We start from the raw sequence: 27,310 nt of genomic DNA, 5'->3' as shown, positions 1-27,310 counted from the left end.
CTCTGATCACTGGCCGATTCAATTAGAAATCAAGGGGATCGATTCTCCCATGAATAGACCCTTCAGATTCGAGAATATATGGCTCACCCACCCAAATTTCATCAGCAATATTGAAAAATGGTGGTCCGAAGATTTGCAGATCCAGGGCACTAAAATGTTCCTCCTTCATAAAAGACTCAAGCACATTAAACTCAGGCTCAAAGAATGGAACAAGAAGGAATTTGGCAACATTTTTGTAGATAAAAAAGCAGTGGAAATCAAACTTCAAGAACTCAATCAAGCACTGATCACTGATGGTTTTGATAAAGTCAAAAGTGAGCAAGTTGATAAATACCATCATGAATGGGAGAAATTATTTAAACAAGAGGAAATATTTTGGAGACAAAAGTCTCGAGTTCAATGGCTCAAAGAAGGTGAACATAATACCAGATTTTTCCATAGATCCACCATTGCCAATAGAGCTCACAATAGAATCTCTTCGATATTAAATGAAAATGGGGAGCTTCAGACCTCTCATAAGGGTATCGAAACAGTGTTGGTGCAACATTTCAGAGGCATCACAGAGGAAAACAATCTAAACAGAGAACAATGCATCAAGGAAATTACAAAAAATATCCCCAAGCTGGTGTCTAGAGAGGACAATTTTAACCTGAATAAACCAGTAACTGAGGATGAAGTCAATGACGTTATTAAAGACATGCAGAATAGCAAAGCTCCAGGACCAGATGGTTTCAATGTAGACTTTTTTAAGGCATGCTGGAACATTGTCAAACATGATATTCTGAATGTGGTGGAGGACTCCAGAAGAAACAGGACTATTCTGAAAGCCCTCAACACCTCCTTCATCTCCCTGATTCCCAAACAGGATTCAGCCCTGACTGCTGATAAGTTCAGACCCATTGCTTTATGCAATGTGGTTTACAAAATTATATCCAAGGTTCTGGCTAGTAGACTCAAACCTTTACTTCCTTCTTTAATTTCAGGGGAACAATCTGGTTATGTGGAAGGCAGACAAATCCTAAACAACATTATTCAAGCCCATGAAGTAGTTCACACGCTAACCAGCAAGAGGCAGGCTGGTATGATCATGCAATTAGATATTGCCAAAGCGTATGACAAGGTGAACTGGATCTATGTCAAGAAGGTCCTTTCTGCTTTTGGGTTCGATCACAACTGGGTCAGATGGGTTATGGCTCTGGTTACTTCTTCCAGCTTTTCGATTTTAGTGAATGGTTTGCCCTCAGAGATCTTCACTCCTTCTAGAAGCCTAGGGCAAGGAGATCCTCTCTCTCCCTTTCTCTTTATCATGATGATGGAAGGACTAGGTAGGTCCATTAAATAGGCCAAAGCTGTGGGAATAATTAAGGGCCTTCAGTTAACGGAGAATGGTCAGGTAATGACTCACCAACAATTTGTGGATGACACTATGCTGCAAGGAATTCCCACAGTCAAAGAAGCCTTGGCTTACAAGAAAATCCTAATTGACTTTGCCTTGGCATCAGGTATGGAAGTCAATCTCTCCAAATCTAAAATATTTTTCTTTAATACTAACATTTCCATTTAGAGAAATATCTCTAGAATTCTAGGCTTTCAAAGGGATTCCCTACCTTCAAAGTATTTTGGAATGACCCTCACAGCCAGACCATTGCACAAGAGTATTTGGGAATCGGTGCTCAACAAGATGCAAGACAAAGTCAAAAAATGGACTATCAGATCGTTGAACCTTGCTGGCAGGTTGATTCTGGTCAAGGCCGTTCTGCAATCTATCCCTGTGTTCTTTTTATCAGCCCTCCCAGCCCCCAAAGGTGTGTTACAGCAATTCAGGAATATCTAGAGAGATTTCCTTTGGGGAAAAGAGGAAACAAGGAAGAAATGGGCTCTGGTTTCTTGGGAAAAAATCTGCAAACCCAAGAGTCACGGGGGCCTAGGCTTAGATGATCAGGAGATTCTAAGTAAAGTTTTGGGAGCCAAGCTCTGGTGGAGATGGGTTAAAGAACCAGAAGCTCAATGGGCCAAGACCTGGAAGGAAAAATATGCAAGCTCCTGGCAAAAAAAAGATCTTATAAGAATGTCGGGAAACATAAAAGGCTCTCACATTTGGAATAAAGCCTTGGAAAACAAAAGCCTAGTTGAAAACAATAGTTTCTTGGAAATTAGAGGAGGAGATCTAACTCTCTTCTGGGAAGACAAATGGCAACAAGAACCAATGCTGTTAAAAGAGGACTTTAGGAGCCTCAAGCAAGAAACAGACTCCCAAGGATTAATCAAAGTTAAAGATTTTTGGAATCTTCCTCACGACACTGGAAAGTGGAGAAATTGGAGAATCATAGACTGCAAAGATGAGAGTCCCATAAAAATAAAGACAGAGACACTTGTGGGTATATTAAAACAAAGGAAAATCTTGGTAACAGAGGGATAGGATCAGTTAAGATGGGGCCTCAATAAAGAAGGTATCTTTAATCTTAGGGAAGCAAAGAGGATAATCCTGAACCTTGATTCCTGCGTTCCAGCCAAATCCTGGCAACAACTTTGGAGCCATCAAGGATGGATGAAGATCAAGCTACTCATGTGGGTAGTTCATCACAAGAAAATCTTAACTTGGGACAATATTTGGAAAAGGGGAGTTATTGGGCCTTGCAGATGTCAGCTATGTGAAGCCCAAGAGGAAACAATGGAGCACATTCTCAACAGCTGCACATTCACCACCTGGTTGTGGGATTCTTTTGCCACAATTTTTCAACAGACAGACAGAGATAAAGAAAGTATAATTAACACCCTAAACAAGTGGAGAAGGAACTTTTCGGAAAATGAGCTCCTTAATTTGGCCTGGGCTTTCACGCCAAGCTTCATTATCTGGAATGTTTGGAAAGAAAGGAATAAAAGAATTTTCAAGGAGGAAAAAACTATTCCTCTACGCCTGTTGGAGCTGATCTTGAAGCAAATTAAGGAGACAGTTAGCACCACTGTCCACAATTATCCCAAGAATCCTCCTACTAAATATGAGTTGAGAACTCTCATGCAACTGGGTTTGCATGAGATCATTCCCCATGCACAATGCAGAAAGGAAAAGATGTGGATACTGAGAAGGATTTCTGGCATCCTCCACCGAAAGGTTATCTAAAATGCAATATTGATGGTGCTTCAAAAGGCAACCCTGGAACAGCTGGTTATGGAGGTGTGTTAAGAGATGAAGAAGGAAACATCATCTTTGTTTTCCACTGCCATTTAGGGTTAGCCACCAACAATATGGCTGAATTAATGGCATTGGAACAATGTTTAGAGCTTCTGAACCTGAGTCATAGCGCCAATGTCATTATTGAAGCAAATTCGAAAATCTCTATCAATGTGTTCAAGAGAATCAGTTGTGGAACAGCACCAGAGAAGGTCTCGAAACATTGGAGACTAATTCAAGTGTATTAGAGAATTCAAAATTATCTCCTGAGTCTTCGAACTGCTAGTTTCAACCATGTTCGAAGAAAAGCCAATAAATTAGCAGAAACTCTGGCCAATCAAGGAGTGATTAATTCAGAGTGTAGAATTGAGCTGAAGTGGTAGGAGACACCTCAGAGCAGATTTAAAGCTCTCTGCAATGAACAAGCGGCAGAGGATAGAGAGATTTTTAAATACCGGGCCAGAGTAAAAGGTATGGAATGAAGGTTTCTAAGCAAGTTCAATCTCAGTACTTCAGTTGGTTCCTGGATGAGGGCAAGCTCAGACCAATTATTTTATACTTGAGTGTGAGTTGTCCTATCTCCTCATTACTTCGGATCGTAACACCGAGGTCTATTCAAAGTCAGCGGCAGTCTCGGAAACCAGTTCTGAAGTGAACTCACGTGAGCAGGGTGGTTGGTTCTTTCGAGTGGCAGCTAGTTTCCTGCATTTCGCATATGGAGGAGAAAACCAGGCACAAAGTGGTTTCCAAGTGATCGCTTGGCTGCGGAGTGGTAAATGGTATCGGGATTGTGGGAGCGATTCCACTGGGCTCTTGACGCATGGCAAGGGGTGGTCAGAAATACCACCTTCCATCGCGCCTTATCTTTCGGTCAGCTAGGCGATGCGACACTTATCCGTGCCGTCCGATTTCGCTGTATGAATCAATGGCCAGGTTTGGTTGTGCGGCTTTGTGGGGCCATCAGTACTATCACACCTTTCGAGACATTGTAGTAGGAGTTTTCGGTGTTTCAAATTCGGTCAATTTTCCTTTTGTCTAACCTTAGGATTTATTTGTAAGGTTAGCTTTGTTCTTGCTGAGGGGAAGGTCATTTCTGGATCAGAATGACCGGTTATCCTGAGTCCTTGAAGCGTAATGCTTTTTGTAAATGCTGTAACTATATTTTTTGGATAATGAAATAGAAGGATAGTCTCTTGCTTTAGCAAAAAAAAAACATAAAATTGACATACACACGTACAAGGAATAATAGCTATATGTTAACTCCACATATATCAAGTGTAAAAAAAAAATCAAATCTCTTAAGCTCTTCTAGAGATTTGATCATTCTTTACACTTAATAAATCAAAGATTAACATGAATTTTATGTTAATGCTAATAAAAATAAAGATAAAGATAGAAGAAATTATTATGCAAAACATAATGATTATGTTTTGTATATTAACTACCCACCCCATTCTTATTCCACTCTTAATCTCTTGTATTTATTTTATAATAATGTTTTACAAATTCAATCTTTCAAAATTATAAATATAGGTCAACTTAATATTAAAAAAAAAAACAATTTAATATATATATATATATATATATATATATGAAATTTTATCTAAAATTATATTACAAAAAAAATGAGCTAATTTTAGTATTAGCAATGGTAAAGAAAATGTTATAAAATCAAAATACCAAATTGCTTATGTGTATAAATGTTATTGGACTTTATTTAATAGGGAGAAAAAAATCTTAGATAAATTTCCATCAAAACATAAAAAAATTACAAATATTAAGAAGAGTCTTTTTGGTAGAAATCACATAGGAGAAAAAATTTGTCGGTGTGAACCAGCTAGTGTGGTTCATCATCAGGCACGAGCTAGTGTGGTTCATCATCAGGACCAGATGAAGAGGGAGACCATAGCACAGGTTTAAATAGAAGGCGGTGTAGAGACCAATAGATCATATAACGGCTAAAATAATGGCTAGTTTATGAATAATAATATTTAATTTATAATAATTATTAAGATCAAATAATATTAAATAAGAAAAGATCGAAAAATATAAATATTAACAAGAAACAAACAATCAAAGTCAAACTACAAACAAGGATCAGAGTCAAAAAATTATATATAAATAAGAGCCAAGACCCTATTAATAAATGAGTCAAGATCCTATAACAAAAATAATAATTAATGGAAACTAAAATATTCACAAGGTGAAAATAACTAAAATCAAACCAAAGTAATCAGAATGATAAATGAATTAGGGTCAACCAAAAAATAAGGGTCTAAGGTCCTACAATCAATAAAAGAGCCAAGAAAAATCAATAAAGTCTAACATAAAATACTCAAAACCCTTAAAGAAAGAGATGATAAAAATACTAAAAATAGCCAAGAAAGATTAAGATGAAAAAAAAAATTATAATGATGAGAAAACAAATCAAAAGAATGTTAACATTAGATACAAATACCTACACAAATATAAAAACAAAACAATTCTTAAATAGAAACTTCAAACCCTAAAAAACAAAACTATTGTCAAACAGAAACTTAAAACACTACAAACTAGGACAACAAGACAACAGAAACTTAAAACATTACAAACTAGGACAACAAGACAGAACAAAGAAACAACAAACAGATTAGACTAATATTCCATCCATCGTCTTTATTTAAATTATTAGACCATTTTTCAATTTCCAAGAACTCCCTAAATTTTCTTCTATGTAATTTCTACTTACAAAAAATATCTTCTTAATATAATATAAATCACAAAAACAAAAACCCAAATTCAAAAATTACAAATAATTCTATTTTAATTAAATTTTTAAGTATCCGCAACATTACGTTAACTTACATACATAGGCAAAAGGACCAACCCAATTATTTATATCAAATGACATATTAAATTTTATTTAAATATGATAATTGTATTATAATATTCAACCAAATAAATAAAATATATTCTGGTAATGAAATTTTTTTTGACTGGAACAGTATCTTTCTGGTATTTTATAAACAGTGACGATCTTTAAGATGCTGTCGTTGTTCTTACAGTAACATATCTTTAATATCTTTGTATCAGTGTAAATAGTGTGTAGTTAATTCATAATTCCTGTGACTTGGAATCAAATAAACTTTGAATATATTCCAAACTAAAATTCACAAAACTGCCTAGTTCTATCAAAAATCCGAGAACAAATTAGTGCAATGAAATTCCAGTCCAGCCAGAAGTTGGAGTTGTTACTGTGTCATAAATAAATAGATCATGTTTGTTGTTTCCTTGAAACGTCCTTTACAGTGCACCAAATTATTAAATATTCCACAGAACGTGAGAATTGGCACATCCATTCCATGGATGAACATGGGCACATGGGAACCCCGTTGATCAAATTGCACAACAGTGGGTGCCTGCCAAGCTATCAATAGACCAGAGGGCTTTTCCTGATTTGTATGCCGCGACTGCCATTGCAGCCATTTCTGGTTTTCTGTGCCGATCTTTGACAAAATGATTAATGGAGCAGACATATACAACGTACTCTCGGCAGTGGTGCCACTGTACGTGGCCATGATCTTAGCATACGGGTCTGTGAAATGGTGGAAGATTTTCAGCCCCGATCAGTGCTCGGGAATCAACCGTTTCGTGGCCCTGTTCGCAGTTCCCCTGCTCTCCTTCCGTTTCATCTCCACCAACAACCCATATGCCATGAATTTGAGATTCATAGCAGCAGATTCGCTGCAGAAGATCATCATATTGGCAATGTTGGTCATATGGGCCAAAGTGGGGAAAAGAGGGAGCCAAGAATGGATGATAACACTTTTTTCGTTGTCCACTCTGCCCAACACTCTGGTCATGGGAATTCCCCTGCTCAAGGCAATGTATGGAAATTTTTCGGGTGACCTGATGGTCCAGGTTGTGGTGCTGCAGTGCATAATTTGGTATACTCTCATGCTTTTCATGTTCGAATACCGCGGAGCCAAGCTTTTGATCATGGAGCAGTTTCCCGACACAGCTGCCTCCATTGTTTCTTTCCGGGTGGATTCCGACGTCCTGTCATTGGATGGCAGAGAACCGATTCAGACGGACGCGCAAGTCGGAGAAGACGGGAAGCTTCATGTTACAGTCAGAAAATCCACTTCTTGTCTCTCTGTTTTGTCGTCTCATAGATCTCAGGGGGCGCTGAGCCTCACTCCCAGGCCTTCCAATTTAAGCAATGCAGAGATCTATTCAAACCCAACACCCAGAGGCTCCAGTTTTAATCATGCTGATTTCTATTCCCTGTTCACCAACAGAGCAGCAACAGCAGCAGCAGCAATGAGCCCTCGCGCATCCAATTTCGGCCTTTCAGATGTCTATTCACTCCATTCCTCCCGGGGTCCTACACCCAGAAATTCAAATTTCGATGAAGAAAATTTCAAGGACATAAATAACAAGCTTATGATCCAGAATGCCAACAATGCCAACTCCCCTCGATTCGGACCTCGGCCCCTGTATTCCCCATATGGGCCGAGAAGCCAGGGGAGCACAGCGAATGCATTTGAGCTGAACCCAGGTGTTAGTGTTCAGGGAAGTGTGAGTTCTTATCCCACTCCTAGTCCAACTCATGGTGTGTTATCTCCAAATGTATCGAAAACAGGGAAGAAGACTCTGGGTGATAATCCAAGGCACTATCAGCAGAGAATGATGGCAACGGATGATAACAAGGAGCTTCATATGTTTGTATGGAGTTCTAGCGCATCCCCTGTATCAGAAGCAAATCACCACCATGTATTCGCTCATGGCTCAGATATTATAGCTCCTGACAACAACCATAACAGTAATTCCCATGTCAAGGATATACGGATGTTGAATTCTTCCCCACTTACTGCACAGACACTCAATGGGACCAAAGGTTGGTGCCCAATTCTTTACTCTCTCTCTGTTCTTCAGAAACCACCCATTTTTTGGGTTTTTGTCTTATAACTGAAAGCCAGATTTTTGAACCTAGGCACTCAATGTAAATAAGCTATGACCCTGAAGCTAATATCCGTGGCTTCTTGTTGGGAAAAACAGTTTTACCAGACAGACAACTGCCTATATGATAGAATAGAATATTTGTATTTGCTACCATGGGAAACCCTGTAAATAATAATTTAACTTGCTGTTACAGGTTTGCATGAGGCTCGAGACACATACGAAGACTATTTCCGTCAGGAGTTCAGTTTTGGGAACAGGGGAATGTCCCCACAAGAAGAAATACACTCTAAGGAAGTTCCTCCTCCCCCTCTCTGTCTCTCCAAATTTGGTAGTTCCAGTTCAACGGCAGAGCTGCATCCCAAGCGTCAGCATGAACCGAGATTTGCAAGTATGCCTCCTGCTAGTGTCATGACCAGACTTATTCTTATCATGGTGTGGAGGAAACTCATCCGCAATCCTAATACCTATTCCAGCCTTGTAGGTCTCATATGGGCACTCGTCTCCTACAGGTTTGTTCCTCCTAGACGAATTCTACAAGTCTGCAACTTTTGTCTAGCATTTTGGTGAACTGCTACATAGCCCTGGACATTTTGCTATCATCTGATTGCCCCCATAGATCTACAAGTACGCTAGGTTTCACCCTTTGCTTCTACACTGTCCCAACCTTTTTCCCCTTTTGAAACGCAATGTTTCATTACAAATCAGTATACATGTAGATCAAGATTGTCACAAAGGTCGCACAAGATCCCCTTCCTACATAAGCAAGAGGAGCTCGCATGTTCACGTTTCCTTCAACTTGATAGTATCTATAATACTGCATATCATTTCTGAAAATGGCTTTCCTAGCTGAAATATGGAATAGCCAGATCTAATTTATTTGCAGAAACTTCTTCCAAGTTGACTGAAGTATCCACCTGGTGAAAAGTTGCTAGAGTGTCATTTCCATTAAATATAAGATGCCAGTCGATCTGATCAGATGAGGCATAATCTTGTTTGCCTACTGGAGCATCCATTTGTCCCCCTGGAGACGAAAAAGAAATAAAAAGCGTTGTACTCAATAATAATTGAGTCCCAAATTGCTCCAGTGATTTTGCAGTTCCAGATGACATGATGAACCATTTCAACTGTGTGACAAACCATACAACATCCATTTGTAGAACCAGTGCAATCCTTGATAGTCCTTGACTACTAAGATGTTATGATTCATGAAAGACCAACCATCCAAGTATCTGAGTTTTAAAAGAAAGTAGGTCTTCCAGATACCTTGGAAACTCCTGATTCTCCTCGTTTCTTCTCATGGACATTCCTCTCCTTATGACAGCCTGCATTCAACAAGTTGGTAGAATCTCATTAAGCTCCTCGCTTCGACAGTCCATAAATGGCTCCTGGATTTTTATGAAAAGATTCAACTTGCTCTTTGATTTTAGGTTGCAGATAGAGAATAATATTTTATTACCAGATATAGCATGTAGATAGGTCAAGTTACATATGATTCAAAATATTATTAGATTTAGTAATTTAATACAAAGAATCACATCTGGGCTGCTTTAAAGCTTGTTTGTACATTTTTTGGGGACTGGCGCCTTCGAGAGGCTTTCTCAGTGGACTTGAATAGAAAATTTCGGAAGTTATAGGCTTTTATAAATTCACATAATGTCAATGCTAATACTAAAGATAGGAAGAGATATATTTCTGGACTGAGGATTAAGTTTTTCCGTTCAAATGTGGATACACAAACAATATTGATTGAGTTGTCTTTTCTATAATGATTTTGCAGATGGGGTATTGCAATGCCAAGAATCATGGAGGGATCGATACGAATTTTGTCTGATGCTGGTCTCGGTATGGCCATGTTCAGTCTGGGTATGTTCAGTACTTCTACAGGCCCTCTTTGAGAAGCTTTCCCGCATATTCATAGAATTTGGTTTAGTCAACTTCACAACTCCTGTTGGCTTTCATATAGCAGTAAGCTTATAGCAGACAACTTCATCAATGACATCATTCTCTTTGGAGTTCTAATTTCCTCTTTGGATTACAGGCCTGTTTATGGCATTGCAACCACGCATTATAGCCTGTGGGAATTCTATTGCAACATTTGCAATGGCTGTGAGGTTTCTTACTGGGCCAGCTGTAATGGCTGCAGCTTCTATTGCTGTTGGCCTTCGAGGAGTTTTTCTTCATGTCGCTATTGTGCAGGTTGTAGAGCAGTCTCTTTTCTTGTATGCTTTTCTCTTGTTTACTTGTAGATAAAGCTAGATTAATCCAGAGATAGAAATTTGTCTTCCCCTCCTCTTATATGCTATTCTGATTGAAGGTTCTGCATATTCAACCATACTTACCTGATGTTCTTGTAAAACCGGAATCTCATATCTACAATTTGTTTTCTTGGATCAGGCAGCACTCCCTCAAGGCATTGTTCCCTTTGTGTTTGCTAAAGAGTACAATGTACATCCAGATATACTTAGCACAGCGTAAGTGTAGTTTCCGTTTTTAACTATGAATGCTTTCCTAATTCTGGAGTTACCTAAAAATGTCAACCAGGGAAGACAAATCGTGACAACAATCATCAAGATTCTATATCATGCTGTTTGAGGGATATGTCTGCTGCAAAAAATGGGACTAAAAATTAGTTTGATTTTTTGCAGAGTGATATTTGGCATGCTGATTGCATTACCAATAACTCTTGTGTATTACATTCTTCTTGGAGTTTGAAGCAAATGGGCTAGTGACCAGAGTGAACTACAAGGGCTTTCTTCATGCCACTCAAAATTCTTTTCAATTGGAAGGCTTCTAATACGCAGCACTAGGACTTCAATCATGAACCAGAATTTCCAAAGACCGACTGCATTCACTGGCCACAGCAGAAATCTGTTTGGTGCATGTCTTTCTGGAAGGCTTTTACTGTGTATTCTATTTTAGATTTTTCCAATGTCTGCATTCGTTTCTCCAGAGAGGCTTGTCAATCCAAGCCCTTCATGGGAAGGGTGTAATTTTCTCAATTTTCAGGCAGAATTATTTCCTGTTTGTACATTGTCAATCTTTTAGAAAGGTGGCTCTTTTAAAGTTCATCAAATTGGAGGCTGCAAGGTTTTTCTCTATTTGCTGCCTCTTTCTGTAATTATGACGAGGAACCCATGAAAAAAGATAACCTGTCAAATTTGTGTATTAACATCAATGGCCATCTTACATAAAGAACTGCCAGTTCTGTTCTACCTTATGATTCTCTGACATTCGTTGTAGTTTTTGAGAAACAGATTCTAGTGGTTGCTGCCCTTGCAGGTACCTTAGCCTTGTGTTTTAGAGGAACTAGATTCGTTTTCTGACATTTAGCATTTAGTACACTTGAGCTGCTTTTATATAGCAATTAATGCATTTTTGGGGGCACAATATTTAAGAATTATCAGTGTTAAGGCTAATACCGTGTTGTTAAGCTAAAACTCATTGCATTCTGGCTCCAGCATGGAATCCTTGCTTGAATTTGCCTGAGGTGAACATTTTCAATGAAGCTTATGTTCTGCAATCGTGGAGTGGAAACCTACTATAATAACTTGTTCACCTTTCAAAATTTAGTATCTTATTTCATGTGAACTTTGATGGTTGAGGGCCTTTGGAGTCCTATTACTGATTAGGAATTATTTCAAAACATTTTCCTTCAAGGTTTAAGAATCATCCCAACCTACTCCATAACATTGACATGAATTTGCAATATCATTTAAGCTCTGTTTCTACATAGAGTTATACACTTGCTTACAAGACTGCTTAACTAGAATAAAATTATGTGAAACAACAACCTACTTAAATAGCAGCCGAGACAAAGAAATCGAAGCCTGCCTCAAACTCCTTAGGGCCGGAGTAGATGCGAGGGTCTGAAAATTGCTATCACTAGAGTGATAGTTATACATCTTAACAATATGTGGAACAATGATATATTAGAGTTTATATGTTTGTGTGGGTTACATAAATCCACCAATTTGAGATTTATTTATCTTTTCCCGTATGAAAAGGTATTTATGTCATTAGAACAATGGTAAGACACTCAAATTTTAGGTGTATCTCACATTTTTTTAATAAGGCATTTTTTTAGTTTGGCACCTTTGTCATCTAGCTAACTACAACATTTATTTCAATAATTTGTAATAGTGTTTTATATTTGTAGCAGCCTAGATCCATCTTAATTCTGGATCTATCAATTGATGAGAGGGATTAAACCTCTCAAGGTGCAAACCTCTTTTTTTTAGTACAAAACTTGAGGAAATGTTTGCAACTCGAGAGACTTGACTCCTCTCGATGCTTGATAGATCCGAGGTTAAGATGGATCTAGGTTGGTTTCAATCATGTGTGGTCAAGGAAAATCTATCCAACATATGATTAATCTTATCATTTTAAATATGTAAACATGCCTAATATTATTCTAATCATTTTAAATATGTTAAATACATCTAATATTAATCTGCTCATTTTATACATGCTTTCAATACAAATTTTGAATACAAAGTTACAATGTTGAATGATGGAAAAAACAAAAATTAATATTCTAGTCAATTACAAATAGTTTACAATGTGATCAATCTGAGTCTCTCTTTTTCAACTTTTCTTATAGTCACACCTACTATTTTTGCCATCTTTTCAAACCGTTCATATGAAAAGGGAGGTTGAAATCGTAGACCATTCAAATCTTTACCTAGAGATATCGCAATAAATGTCATACCCTGTCTCTCTTGCTTCCTAATATTAATAGTAGCTTTCTCTATAGTCAATCTTTGTGACTTATGGATTGTTAAGCCCCAAGTAAGTTTCAAAGGAAGTTGTTTTCTATTACCTCTTTCAATGGGTGGAAGAGAAACTATTTGAGGGGATTATTCATCCCATGGTACTCCCATGTAGTTATCAAATATTACTAAAACATATGTCGGTGATATTGGGGTGAAACTTCAAGGTTATACACAATTTTTTCTACAATTCCAAGATCACCAATTATGAGTCCTGCATTAGTCCAAATGTTTGATGTAAACATCTCTCAAGCTTCGACTACAATAAATAACTCAAGTTTCATTTCTTCCTCGTACGTTTCCATGCAATTGCTTTTTCCTTTCGTAGCAACATTGACTACAATGGAACAATTTAGGTTTCTTAAACAAAGATTATTATGAGTTTGTACATCATCATTTGTCGCAAACAAATGTATTTCCTTATCAAAGGAATTTATTGTGGAAGGATCCAACTGTGTAATTGTATGAGTCATAAGTAATTTCCAGTTTTCTATAGTTGGTATTGCATCCCTTACATTCATCAACAAATAGCGAAAATGTATTTGTTGATTGCTCTATCTATCATATCGAAACACAGTATGAAGGGTCACAACCGTTGTGAATGAGTTTCATAATTCTTTCACAAGACCATCAGATGCATATAAAGGTTTACCCATAACAGATGACAATTGTCCCAAATCATCGACCAATATAATTGACCTCCCACCAAAAGAATTTTTTTTATTTTCTGGTAAAGCTTGTTGAAGTCTTGAATCAATGTTTCTTAATAGATTTCTTCTAATGAAACTCATTTCATCTATCAAGAGATATCTCACGTACCTCATCACTTCCTGTAATGTAAGTAAACGTGGTCCTTTCAGAGGTGTTATGTCTTTATTGGTAGTTGAAGTGAAAAATGAATTGTTGTTGTATATATATTGAAATTTGCAACCCCTATAGGAGCTACAAGAAGTAATTGACTCTTCTCAAGAAAGGACTCATTTTTTAGTGCATTTTTAATAGCTCTAATCAAATAAGACTTTATTTTACCTACAGTTCCTTGGATTATCATGCACATTGGATCAACCCCTGATCTGTAAAGGTCAAGGATAATATCAAATGATTTTCTATGCTTAGTACGAAGACTTTCAAAGGAGTAAGACATTCCATGTTGGTTAGTGCAAAGGGAATTCAACTTTCGCTTTTCAAATATGAAATGAATAACATGATTAGAGGTGACTTCATGATATGGATTGGATCATTATATTATTTTCATCCATCTTCATGCATTTAGAGTGGAAAAAGTGGAGGAATCAGCTCACGGGAACGTTTTTTTCTGGTGGGATCCAATTTGGCAAAATGGGACCTGAAACCTTCTCAGAGCGTTTTGAAGCTTCAAACAATGTTTTTTAGGGGTAAAAATTTATCGCTTCAACACCACACATTTTTGTGATCTTTTCATGTTATTATGCACACATATATCTTTCCAATGACACAATAAGTGTGTCAATCGGAGTCTGTATGTGAAAGTTATGTCACTCAGAGGTTGACCTTCTTGATTTCACCAACATAATTCAAGAGGATGCCACATCAACCCTTGTTATTCATGGAAAAGGGGCTAGCCACGTAATTATGAGGTAAAAGACTCTAGAAGATTCTATATTGTAACTCTAGTTAAGAGTTTAAGTAGTCAAACTTAATTGCAAGTAAGCTATCAGGTTGTGTTATACCCGGACCACTACAAGGAAGAGGCATTCCATTCTTTCGAGTGCATTCGTTCCATAGTTGAGTAAAAATAGCCAAGAAGGATAGGAAGTAGAGTACATAGAGAATATTTTTGCACTATAGCATCCTACAGGCCACAGGTCATACTTCTTTGTACTTGCATCCTTATTTCCATACAGAGAAATAGAGCAGAGCGGCCTCACCTTCCAGTAGGGTTTTCTCCCGAAAGGGTTTCCCATAGCATATCTTATGTTATATGTGTGTGTGATATTTTATTTTGTCGTTCTCTATTTTTTGCACAATTTTCATTTGCATGCATGCACTATTCACAGTAAAATTTACATATCTAGAAATATAATAAAATTGTAATAGTGTAAAATTTCATATTTTAAATATAATATTATCATATCTGTTGTGACGAATTGTCTAATGGAATATCCACGACAGTTTACAGATCACTTCATCAACAAAAATTGTTTTCCAATTATGCACACAATCGTGATCTCTATGTCCTAGCATCTCAAACTCATTGTTATGCATTTATTCTTATATAATCCACAAAGGATCTCCCACTCATTCTCCCTAGAATCTGCAAGTGGATTTCCAACTTCTTCTTTGTTAGATTCATTTAGATCAATTGGAGGCAATGGATTGTGATCAACATGCAATGATTGGTATCGAATGTTTTCCCAATTATGCACTATATCATCAATTGTCTTACCTATATCTTTGTGAAAATCACAAAAGATCTTGTATAATACCAACTCATACCAATTAGCCCCAAGGGATAGCTCAATTGGTCGAGTTCCTGTTGCTAATTACCTTTCTAATTGGGAGGTCATAGGGTCAAATCTCCTCGACGCCCTTGGGGTTAGCCCTGACCGGATAAGTCGGCGGATAGATCCCTCCGGGTGGATCTACCCGGATTACTACTAGTGGATGTAGCAGCCACTCAGTGACTGTGAACCACTATTGAAAAAAAAATCCAACTCATACCAACAAAATTCAACAATATTGTCATCTTCTTGATTGGGAATTGAACTAAATCGAGGGAACACGCGTACAATAGTTGGATTCTTCCGTTGTAACCATTTTTCCCCACATCAACGTTTGTCATATGACCATGATTTTGCAACATCTATCAATGCAAGGTGCTCAATATTGGCAAGTCGCTTGGTATATGCATCAATAAGGGAATTACCATTATTGGCATTGCATGTATCAACCTAAACTTGTTTGAAAAACTTCATACCAACATTTAAAACCACAAATCGACGAGTACATTCAAAAAGAGGGAGCTTTAGAAGAAAATGGCATGTCTCTTGTGCGTTTATATCCTTGTCAACAACAGTTTCACATAACAAACTCTTGTATACACAGGTTGCTAATTCATTTTGATTTTGAATAGAAGAGACATGCATCAACATATGATGCTATGTTTCTGATCCTTTTTCAAATTTTACAATATATTTTTCTATGTAATTAATGACGACAAATTTTGACAAAATAGATTGACAATCTATATTAGCCCTCCACATCATCAATGCTTCACAATTATGTGTATTCAATAGAGGATCATTTACTTTTTTTCTCCATTCTCATCAACATAAATTTTTGGCTCATCACATAGATCCCGTGGAACCTTATATCGACATATCAATCTTCCTGCCTTCTTTCAAAGGCAAGATCTTTCATAGCAGGTGATGTGATGTTCAACACAATTAAGAAGTTATTCATAATCAATCATAAGATCAGATTAAAATATTTGCTATGTGTCCTTTAAGCAAGGATGATCATCAACATTGATTCTAACCTGAATATTTTTTTGATGTCGATCACATGGATTCATTGCATGTACACATCCATCAAAATGCAAATTTAACTTGTCTAGGATCATCCCATTTCAATGTGTCCATGTTAGGAGCATCTTTTAACCATAGAAATACATGCACATGTGGAGATCCATGATGTTGCCACTCATAGCGACACTAATTATCAGTAGCTCGATGAAAATGCTTGAAAATTTCATCTAGAAACATTATGCCTTAAGTGCATATAATATGCTACAATATGAAGATTATTAACTACGTTTTGATGTCTCCATTTTCTTGCTTCCACTAGATCCATAGGACTTGTGCCCAACATTAATTTATGTAAATATGGTCATTGCATATATGTTGCACTTAATGTAAAGAATATTGTGGGATGCCCAATCTGTTGAACCAAGTAAGTCTTAACTCAGTACGACACTTATTCCAATATGCATGTGTGTCTCTTAGTACAATTCCAAATTGTATTAATCTTTCTCCAAGTCATGAATTTGGAAGATTTTGTAGATGTTCTTATAACTCCTCTAATATTGTTGGTAGATCTACCATATTCCTTTGCAAAAACTGCATAGGAAGCTTGAGCACAATGTCTCATGATGATATTGAGTAAAAAGTATCTAAATCATGGGTACCTTCCAAACCTATTATCACAATATCGAAGAAGATGTTTTGCATACTCATGAAGATGGACATCTTTCTTTGTTAGAAATATGTTGTCATTAACGTCAAAGGAGTTTCCATTGAGTGGCAAAGATCATTGGTGTAACATGTGGTTGTAGATAGATAGGTGTTATTGCCTATAAATTAGGTGTTTTATGGAGCATTATCTTCAGATCAATTTTTTCCTCAAACACCTAGCTCAAATGCTTTTGAAAAGTGCTTAGATATGATAATGCTCGAAAAGAGGTTTCCAATAGTATATGGAAGTTTGAAAATCACCAAAGGGATCAGAAGTAAACTAAGTTTGAAAATCAGTCAGTGATTTAGGGTCCAAATTTGGCTTTCCCAAAGTTCGCATTAATCTGGCGTTCGTTCACAAATTTGGTGTCAATAGGGAAAGGTTCCAAGTTGATGGGTCTTGCATACAGTGAAATAGTAGACCACCCCCCTTGTTAAATGTCGAGCATACGGGGGTATGCGTTTTAATCCAAACCACCCATTTATTTAATACAAAAATCATCCATGGCAACCATCGATGTGTTTCGAGGAAGAGACACAAGGTTTATTGTCCGTTAAACGACAAATAGCGGACACCCCCCCCCCCCCCCCCCCCCCACCATTAGCATTCGAGCATACAAGGGGGTCTTCATTTTGATGCTAGTCATTGAATCAACCAAAGAATAGCCAACTTACATCTAAGATCATCTCAAGTGGCCTAACATGCATGAGCTTGACCCATGTACAAGTGGTGTTTGATTGGACATTAAATAGGGCACACATCAGAGGGTGGATGGCGTGACACGTATCCCAGCGCACCCATAGGATAAATTGAGGCGGCCATTGTCCTATTACAGGTTAAAGGGAAGGGAAATCCCTCAGTTGGAACCATGTCAAACCACCCTCCCCAAATCAATGGTTCAGGTGAAATGAAGGATGCCCCTCTCAGATTTCCAAAATAGAGGAGGGGGGTCTTTCAAACCACTAGGTGGTTTCTTGGACACGCCAAACAAACATTTATGTAGACTGATGAGACCCTATGTGACAAGTGACATGGCGAGCGAGCATGGACTGTGGACTAGTGATAGGGATGACCAGGTGGCAAGTGACATGGTGATGATGTGGCAGTCTTGGACCAGGACACGTGGTAGGAATTTTTGGAGTTTTCGGGTGGCCAAGTGGGCTAATTCTGGGTGACAAATGGCACCACACATGAGTCGCCATGTGGCACAAATTACACAAGCATGACTTCAGCTTGGCCATTCGGTGGATATTTTGGCAAAGTCTACCATATTTGGTGGTTCACTAAAATCTAGCAATGACTAAACAAAATTAACAGAGTTGGCGACGAATTTGGTAGTTCATGCCATATTTAGTTCTTTGTCAAAACTAGAACTTCTCCTAAACTCTGTGTAAACTCCAAAATTGCATAAAAAAATAATTTAACTCGGTTTTTCTCCTCAGAATGACAAATCAAAGATTAAAGATAGTTTGTACACATCAAGATGAGTAACCAGAAAGTAAAAAACAAGAATAAATTAAGATCAAAACCTCAGTTAAGTGGAAATTATGAGCTAAAGTTAACTAAAATCAGAAACTACAAATAGCAGCTCAAAATACCTTATAACAAGAAAGATTCGGCAGAATTAATGTATCAGTGTGTGAGTCGAATCAAATATCAGAGAAATAGAGTGTGTTGAAGGCCTTTTCATGGTAATTTTATGAGCAGATATTGGTTTAATTTTGTGGAAGAGAGGAGGCTTTCATGGTTTGAATTTGAAAATTGGATGAATGATGAATCAAGAAGGTCAAGTAAGTTAGAGCTTGCATTCTAAGGGTTTATGCTCCTTTCAATAGCAGTTGATAAATTAGGGAGTTGGAGCTTCCTTCAAGTTGGAGCTTACAATAGATTGAGGGTTGAATCCTTCAAGTAGGTTGGAGCCTACAAGATTGATGCAATACAAGTTGTAGCTTATAAATGTTGGGTATGCGTTATATTCTTTTCATGGCTAGTTGCAGGTGTTGTTATGTTGCGCCAGGCGTAGCAGGGGGCTTGCAAGGGGGGCAGTAGCCCCCCCTGTTGAGGGTTTTGCAAGGGGGTGGTAGCCCCCCTGCACAAGGTTCACAATAGCCCCCTATATAATATATATATATATATATATATATATATATATATATATATATATATATATATGCAGACCCGAGGATGGTTGGGCAGACCCACCATGGTTTTGCACATGGTTTGAGAATGGTGGTTTTTCCCATGGTATTTTGCATATTCGGTCAAGGGAACTATAATTATGTTCTAATACAAGGTTAATGGATTGGGGGTTTATGAATGCTTCGGCATGTATATAATGTAATGTAACATTGAAAGGAACATAATGAAAACTCAGTTGGGTTTCTCTAATTTTGGGTTCCAAGAGAAAAATCTTTGTGTATATTTTATGTTCTCGCCATTGTATATTTTATATTTTTTAAGAATTTGTTTGCAGGTAATATTTGTACAGGGTTAAAACTTTCCCAAAACAACTCCACATTAAATATTAGGTGCAAGTTGAGGAAAAGATGACTACTCAATTCAAAATAATTTTCATCCATAACCTTTGTGATTGTGTAAGTCCCATATCAAAGTGGTTTAAGCTTCTTGTAGGGGACTATGAGGTGCTCTTTCTGTAAATACAACTACACCTCATCACCAACCTAAAACTCATGCGGAACCCTATGTTGTTCATGTTGCTACTTGTACTTGGCATTGGATTTATATGTAATATTATGAACCTATTGTTAGAGGTGATGGATTCATTCAACAAATTTGGTTGCTATATCTACCTCAACATGAGCATTGGAGGATTTTGTTGATGAAGATGCAATGGGCATAGCTACATCAATTGGGGCCAATGGTTGGAACCCTAAGAACACCTAAAAATGATTACGGCCAATAGAGTTGTGGGAAGCTCTATTATAGCTATATTGAACATATGGAATGTTTTCATCCCATGTATGAAGATGTTTGGATTTGTACATGTGCAAGATATGCACAATCATCTTGTTGACCACTTCTCTGTGTCCATATGTTTGGGGATGAAAGGAAGTTGATTTGGTTAACTTGGTATCCATCAGAGACCATAGGTTGTACCAAAAGGTACTGAGGAACCTGTGGTCACTATTTGAAATAATGGTTTGAGGTAGCCCGAAATGAACCCAAACATGTTTAAAGAAGAGTTTAGCAGTGACTTCAACTATGGTACTCTTCTTGCATGGTTCCAAAATTTCCATGTTAGAGAACCAATCGACAACCACAAACACACAATCACTATCATGCATTAGAAAATTTTTGAGGTCTAAAATGGGCCTCCTAAGGAATATTATAAAATAATAATAGAAATAATAAAATAAGATTATATTGCATCATCAAATTTTAGAGGGGAAAAAAAAACTACTTTTCAACTTGTATTTTCAACTTATCTCTCTATGGTTTTACTCAAATTTCGAGTGGGAGCACTCGTTGGATGCATAATTCCCCCTCCGAGGAATACCCATGTTGCATACTCTTGATAGACCCTGCTACACGAAAAATGAGAAATTCATGAAAACCGTTATTGTAATCACTTCATGTATTTCTCATTTTTTGTGTATGGGGTCCATTGAAAGTATGCAATATGGGTACTCCTTGGATGAGGGGTTTCTTTTTTTTCTTTTCTTTTCTCTTTTCTTCTTCTTCTTCTTCTATTTTTTTTTTCGAACTCCAAAAATGGTGAATCATCCCTCATGGTTGACATCATCATATCGAATCCTATTGGTTCTTATAAAGTTGATTCTAGTTGTACATTTTTGTATTGAGGCCCATTGTAGACCTCGAAATTTATCTAGTGCTTGGTGGAGGGAAAACATGACATGTAATCCATGGTGACTAGCTCTTAGGGGTTTTTCTAGGATAGGTAGAGGAGTGTACAACCCCTACTTACTAATGGTTGGTTTAGCGATGACATAGGAAGTGCACGATATGATGTACCAGTGGACATCCTGTCAAACATTTGACTAGCATTAATACTTGTAAAGTATTGTTATTGTCTTCTCCACACCAAAGTTCTTGTCCAACCAATTATAATTTACCTCCCATATCATCTTGTCACACTTTCTTGAGGGAACACAAAGGTGGCCGCTAGGTAGCACAAGAGCACATCCTAGAGATGGAAGTTTGAAACTTGTTCTCCTGCAATCAACATCTAGTATGTGGCAACGAAGTCAGAGTCAATTTTCTATAACTTTGTCCACCTCAAGGTCTCATTCCCATAAGAGTTAATAACTATGTTTAGCACCACAATTAGGGGTTGATTGAGGCAGTATACAACATGATTGGCGCTGCCATTTTTGTATTTGATGTTCAAGTGTATTTTTTTGTGGGTATGTGCACTAGTTTTGATGGTGGTCATTTTGTAACCTTTTTTATGTTTACATGAATTGTATAGGTCAATGATCAGTGTGGATGATCATCTCCTTCCTCATAATATAATGCTTCCACTATTGACATGTATGCACAATGCAGTTGATGTCCTTGTCATAGGTGAGGTATCTTCATATAGTATTAGAGGGTGTTTCACTATGATAGGTCATTGGATGTCCTTACTGAGTGAGGAATGAAATGATAGCATAGTCAGAGGGATATATCTTAGTATCAAATGGTTTTTGCATGTTGGGAAAAGTTATGAATGGTGCGGAGTAGAGGTGATCTTTGAGATCCTTAAATACTTTTTGTTGTGACTTACACTAGGAAAAAAATTCTTTAGATCCACCCTTGGTCACTTGAATTAAGTGGCAAGCTATATGAGGGAACCCTAACATGAACCTTTTCTAGAAATTTGAAAGGCTTAAGAAGCTACAAATCTCTATTAGAGTCATCGGGGTGGACCAATCTCAAATGACTTGGATCCTATTTTGGCCCACATGCACTCCATGTTCATCCATGATGAATCCCAAATATTCAATCTCTACATGCCAAATGAGCATTTCTCTAGATTGGAATACAACTTGGAACGTCCCAAGGTACTTGGGACTTAATGAATGTGTTGCAAATGTATTTTTCAGGTTCTAGTGAAGATGAGGATGTCATCCAAATATACAACCACTAATCTGAAATCACTCGTGAATGATCTCAGTTAATTAATGAAGGTATTACAGACCCATGTGCTAGGGTGTGCCTATGTTATTTTAAGCAACAGATCAATAAGATTGTGAAATACACAGGCACTTGGAACAGTAAGGGAAACACAGTAAGCAAATACAAAACACAACAAATTTAATAAGGAGTTCACCCAATCCTCCTAGGCTATGTCTCCGGGTCCAACCTTCAGTGGTGGCCTTTTCTATTGTGTCTTAAAGCAGAGATTTTACAATAAGGAGCTCAATTTGAGTCTCACTTAACAGAGAATGATCAGTAGGATTGTACTTGGATCCCCCAAGTCTCTAGAGTACACAAATTCCCCTTACTGAATCTCGACCTTGACTGGTCTCAGTGGTATGAGTCCAATTTGGTACTCAATACCTAACAGGTCTACACAGAGGAGTTGCTTGAACCTCTCAAGCCTTCTCTGGAGTTCACAGACTCTCGGACTCTCTCTGTTCTATCTACTCAATGCTGCCTTTGCTTTGCAGGTCAGCTCAGCTTCTCTGTTCTCTGCAATTCACTTCTTTCTCTCTACTTTTGTTCCCCCTGCTCTTTGTCTATTCGTGGCTTAAAGCCAATCTACTCCTTGACTGTTCGTTTCCACTTCCTGGCTCTCTGGATCGCCTGCCTCTGTCCACTGGAATTCCCCTACTCTGCGTCATCATCACTGTGTAACGCTTCACAGAGAGGTGGCCACCTGTTTCCTCACGAACTGAGTGTCAGTTCTCTTTGAACGGTCGTTATTTTCGTTGCTCCAAGATTGCCCGTGAAACTGTTCCTCTGCCAACTCATCGGTCATGTCGGACCTCAAATCTCATGTACCTCAGTCTATTTCCCTGTCAAATCTGGTCTTCCATCGGGTTGATTCTCCATCGTTGATCTGGAGCCTCCAGATCCTACGGTCTCCGTCTATATCGCGCGGGTAAGTTGCTCGACCATTACTCACACGATGTAAGTGGTTTTCTCTCACATCCGCTAGATGCGTGTCACCCGATGTGTGGCATCGCGCTGAACTCGGCCAAACCCGCTTACCACTCGAAGTGCACGCGATATCCTGCCGGTTTTGGGCATGGGACCCGCCTTCTGACGGTTTTCGCACGGTTTCCTATTTTCCTTGTGACTGAGTGCTTGGGGCTTTCCTTCATTGAGAGTTTTGCCCTGCGATACGCGATTCAGAAACTACCTCTGTTTTTGGATCTGGGCTTCCGATTGCCAATTTGCATCCATGCGCGGTCTCCATGGGCCAACGGTCAGTGTGCTTTGACCAAGGGTCCTCGTTGTTCCGTGCTGGCCACAAATTGCCATTGTCCAGAGGTCATCTCTGATAAGCTCATCATTCATAAGATTTTGAAGCCTGACATAATTTGAAACAGTCATGGAAATGTTTAAGGATCCAATTCGGATCAACCACAAAAGAGTTTGTGAATGGCCATAAGATATCATCCATCATCCTCATGAACAACTCCAAAGAATTAGTCAAGAAAAATGGCATGACCAACCACTCAAAAATTCCTTCTTTAGATTTGAAGGTTGTCGTTCATACCTCGACTTATTCAATTGGAACCCGGTGGTAACTTGACTTCATATCAATATTACTAAATAATTTGGCACCCTTAATTTGATCAATAAGATCATAACTCTGTGGGATCATGTATTTGTTCTTGAAAATATTTTTTTTCAAGGATCTATAACCAATACATAGTCTCCATGTTCCATCCTTCTTCCACACCAACACCATCGGACTCCCGCAAGGTGAGGAACTTATTTGAATGTGGCCCTTTTGAATGAGCTCATGAATCTAACATTTTATTTCCTCTAACATCTATATATTGGGACAATAGGCAAAGCATCACCAAATATCAATTCAATTGAGTGTTTAACTTGGAAGTGCATAGACATTCCCATAAGTGAAGCAAAGATATATTTGTATGTCTCTACAATCTTGTCCACCTACTTATGTTGTGTAGAGAGGTCCCATGATGACGTTTTAGTGGTCGTAATGATATTCCTTTCACCTTCTAATTGAACGATGACAAGAAAAAACTTTTTATTCTAATTGATTACCTTTTGGAAATGTTTTGTTGAGATAAATGAAACTATAGTAGTTGGAACTATCTCTAGTACCATGTAGTGTTGACCTCCTAAAGTAGCAATGACATTATAGGAATGATACTATAAATAGCATGATGTTTACACATGTAAAGTTGTCCTTAAAGAACATCACAAACTTCAAGTAGAGAAACATCTCATAGTATCTCATCTTTGAAAGGCTTCATGATGTAGGACAAGTGGCATTGCTAGTTCAAATTAATGTCTTGTCCATGGCTTGACCGACCAATGGTGTATTATTAGGAGTGTATCTCTATCAATAACTTCAATAACCTAATGACCTCAACTGAGATCAAGTTCTTCTAGCTCCCGTTCTTGATAATGAAATGCAATGGTGTCCCCTTCACCCACCTTTATGAATAGAAGAGGCACTCCCCCTCTTCATCCTCCTCTGGCTCTTCTAGTTGGATTATGGTAGCATTGGATTATGTATTGATGATATGATTTTCTTTATCTTGCTCTAAATTATAATCAAAGCCAAAGTATGTTTATTTTTCTTTAAGCTCTTCCAATAATGATTGTTTCAAGCAGCATTCATCAGTGTTGTGTTATGGGCTTTTGTGGAATTCACACCAATTTCCAGTGCCATTTTTCAACTTCGCATTACCCTTCTTTACTTGTGACTTTGATTGGTTGTCTTAAGGTTGGATCACCTTGATTTTTCCCTTATTCTACAAGTTTGATCCTCCTTTTACAAGCTTTTGTTGCAGCAAATTTCTAGACCTAAACTCTCTTTTATTCCTTTGCCTCAATTTCTGCTAAATTTGGATAGCATATCTATAATTGATCCCAATGAGGAGATGTCCAATAAATCCATCTTTGCTTATATGTACGTGTTTATGCCACTACAGTACTTCAGAACCAGGTGCCACTTGAAGCTTCTAATACATGTCTTTGAGTGCAAGGTATGGAAAATATTAGCGTACTATGGCACCATCTAGTCTCTCTCTTGCCATGAAGTTGTCCACATCTTGTACTAATCATCATAGTTCCCTACAAGTTAGAATTCCTCCTTAGGGGCATCAGAAAAAGGCTCCCAAGTGGGTCCTACCTTGAATTTTTCAAACTCATCTTCATTTTGTCTCTCCTAGTAACCTTCCCACCAATTTTTGAAATAGGGAAAGGCTTTCAAGAGAGTGAAGGTGATTTTTTCATCATCTATTCTTCTAACATATTTAGAAATTTCTGTAAATCATATAAATATATTTGGTATTCAAATAAGGGGATATCAAAGTTATATTGTATTTTGAAAGGTGTTGCACCTCTGAAATTGTTGCTTGTTGAAGGTGCCTCGGCCCCTGCTAAAAGTCATCAAAGGATGTAGGTGAAATTTTCCATCATCTCAATCCTTTGTCACAGGAGTGCTTCTTCAAGGAAGAACTTCATAGGATCTCCTACTCCATCATCTCTCTTTTCTTCTACCCTGAGAGGTTACTTGGGCAAGCGAGAATGATATTTCCTTAGTGAAACTAGCTCAAGACCCAACTTGCCATACCCTAACCTCATTGGTCACATGCACTAAGAAACAACAAGGAGCATATTACTTTAATACCATTGATCTGAGTTATACAAGGAATGAAATAAAAGGCAAGAAAGGAAATGAAACACACATTATTATCAAATAAAAAGTGGTTCCTTAGGGTATTTCCTTAGGTGAAATTGGATTTTATTATACAAAGCCGATGCTAACATGGCATATTTCGATCCACATAATTATTTTGGTCACCATGTTAGCATGGGTTTTACACATTAAAACCCACTTTCACCTAAGAAAATAACCTAAGGAACCACATTTTCTGTGATAACACATAAAGAAATATAGGAAAGATCATAGTAATATAGTGAAAACCCAACTTCTATTTATAAATTAAATAGCATAATATTGTGGAACACAAAATAGCTAGAATGGTGGTAGCTATCTCTAGAGAGAGAGAGACAGATGACAGCTACACACATTCGCAAAAGCTATTATAAGAGGCTGAAATAATGTCATTTTAACGTGAAGAAATAACCCTAGAGGTCAAAAACCATAACCCTAGAAGACAAAGTGCCAAAAAATTGTTGTAACTAGGTCATTACTGAGAGGGGGGTGAATCAGTAGTAAGGGATTTTATGTAACTATATCAACTTTTAATTTCTTAAACATTTAATATCACATACAAAAGAAACAACATGAAATGGTTACATAAGCATCAAGAACATTAAGCACACGAGACACCAAGATTATGGTGGAAACCCTTCCGGGAGAAAAACCACCCTACAGCTTTTGCTTCTTTCTTCTTTTATTAATATTCAAACAATTACATCATTTTATTGGCCTCTACCATCTAGGAAGCCCCTACTCTCTGTTTGAGCAAGACATAATTTTTTCGGAGGCTCCAACTTCCACAAACATTATGGATTCATGCATTTTCATACCAGACCCAAATATAATCTACTCAATATCAACATCAAAACAACAATCCTCTCTGCAATACAAATTTTACATGCCCAACAACAAGACCAATAATCCAATGGCAAACCCTAGCACATCTCATTAAACCAATCTTCCCTCACTCATACATCAGTGTGTTAATCACTCTCCTAACTCATCAATTCAGTATCAGCTTAAACATTCTCCATGCTCTGACCAACACAAGACCCATACTTAGCTATAATAATGCAGGGCTATAAATCATATGGATATTACATTAATACACTGGTAGCAATAATACATATGACAATACATCAATCCTGTGCACAGTAATTAGATCAGTATATTCTACCTTTGCTCACAAACAGTAGCTACACCTTGGTAAGAATGTAACATTGTCACAGGGTTTATACAACATCCATCACCAACACACAATACTCTTAAGGTATATAACTGGACAATGTGCCAATCTAGAACCTTCAACGCATTGGTAACTTGCACAACAACAGACATCAAACCATATAGCAATTACTACTCCATACGCAC

The 27,310-nt window shown here is 37.7% G+C and overlaps 1 protein-coding gene across 1 annotated transcript; it reads left to right on the top strand.

Annotated features, from left to right (window-relative positions):
* The first annotated feature begins 6,291 nt into the window (after positions 1-6,291).
* On the top strand, positions 6,292-11,328 carry LOC149233541 (putative auxin efflux carrier component 1c). The gene is made up of 6 exons (XM_089379793.1): positions 6,292-8,051; positions 8,310-8,625; positions 9,894-9,979; positions 10,155-10,312; positions 10,511-10,587; positions 10,762-11,328. The coding sequence occupies exons 1-6, from the start codon at positions 6,668-6,670 to the stop codon at positions 10,826-10,828; spliced, it is 2,088 nt and encodes a 695-aa protein (XP_089235919.1). The 5' UTR covers positions 6,292-6,667; the 3' UTR covers positions 10,829-11,328.
* Positions 11,329-27,310: the final 15,982 nt, after the last annotated feature.

This window comes from Pinus tabuliformis, chromosome J (genome assembly GCF_031772625.1).
Source record: "Pinus tabuliformis cultivar Carrire ecotype Pingquan chromosome J, CPIR1, whole genome shotgun sequence".
In the NCBI taxonomy this organism is placed as follows: Eukaryota; Viridiplantae; Streptophyta; class Pinopsida; order Pinales; family Pinaceae; genus Pinus; species Pinus tabuliformis.
Note: the sequence above shows the minus strand (reverse complement) of the source record. Positions and strands in the feature narration are given on the sequence as shown.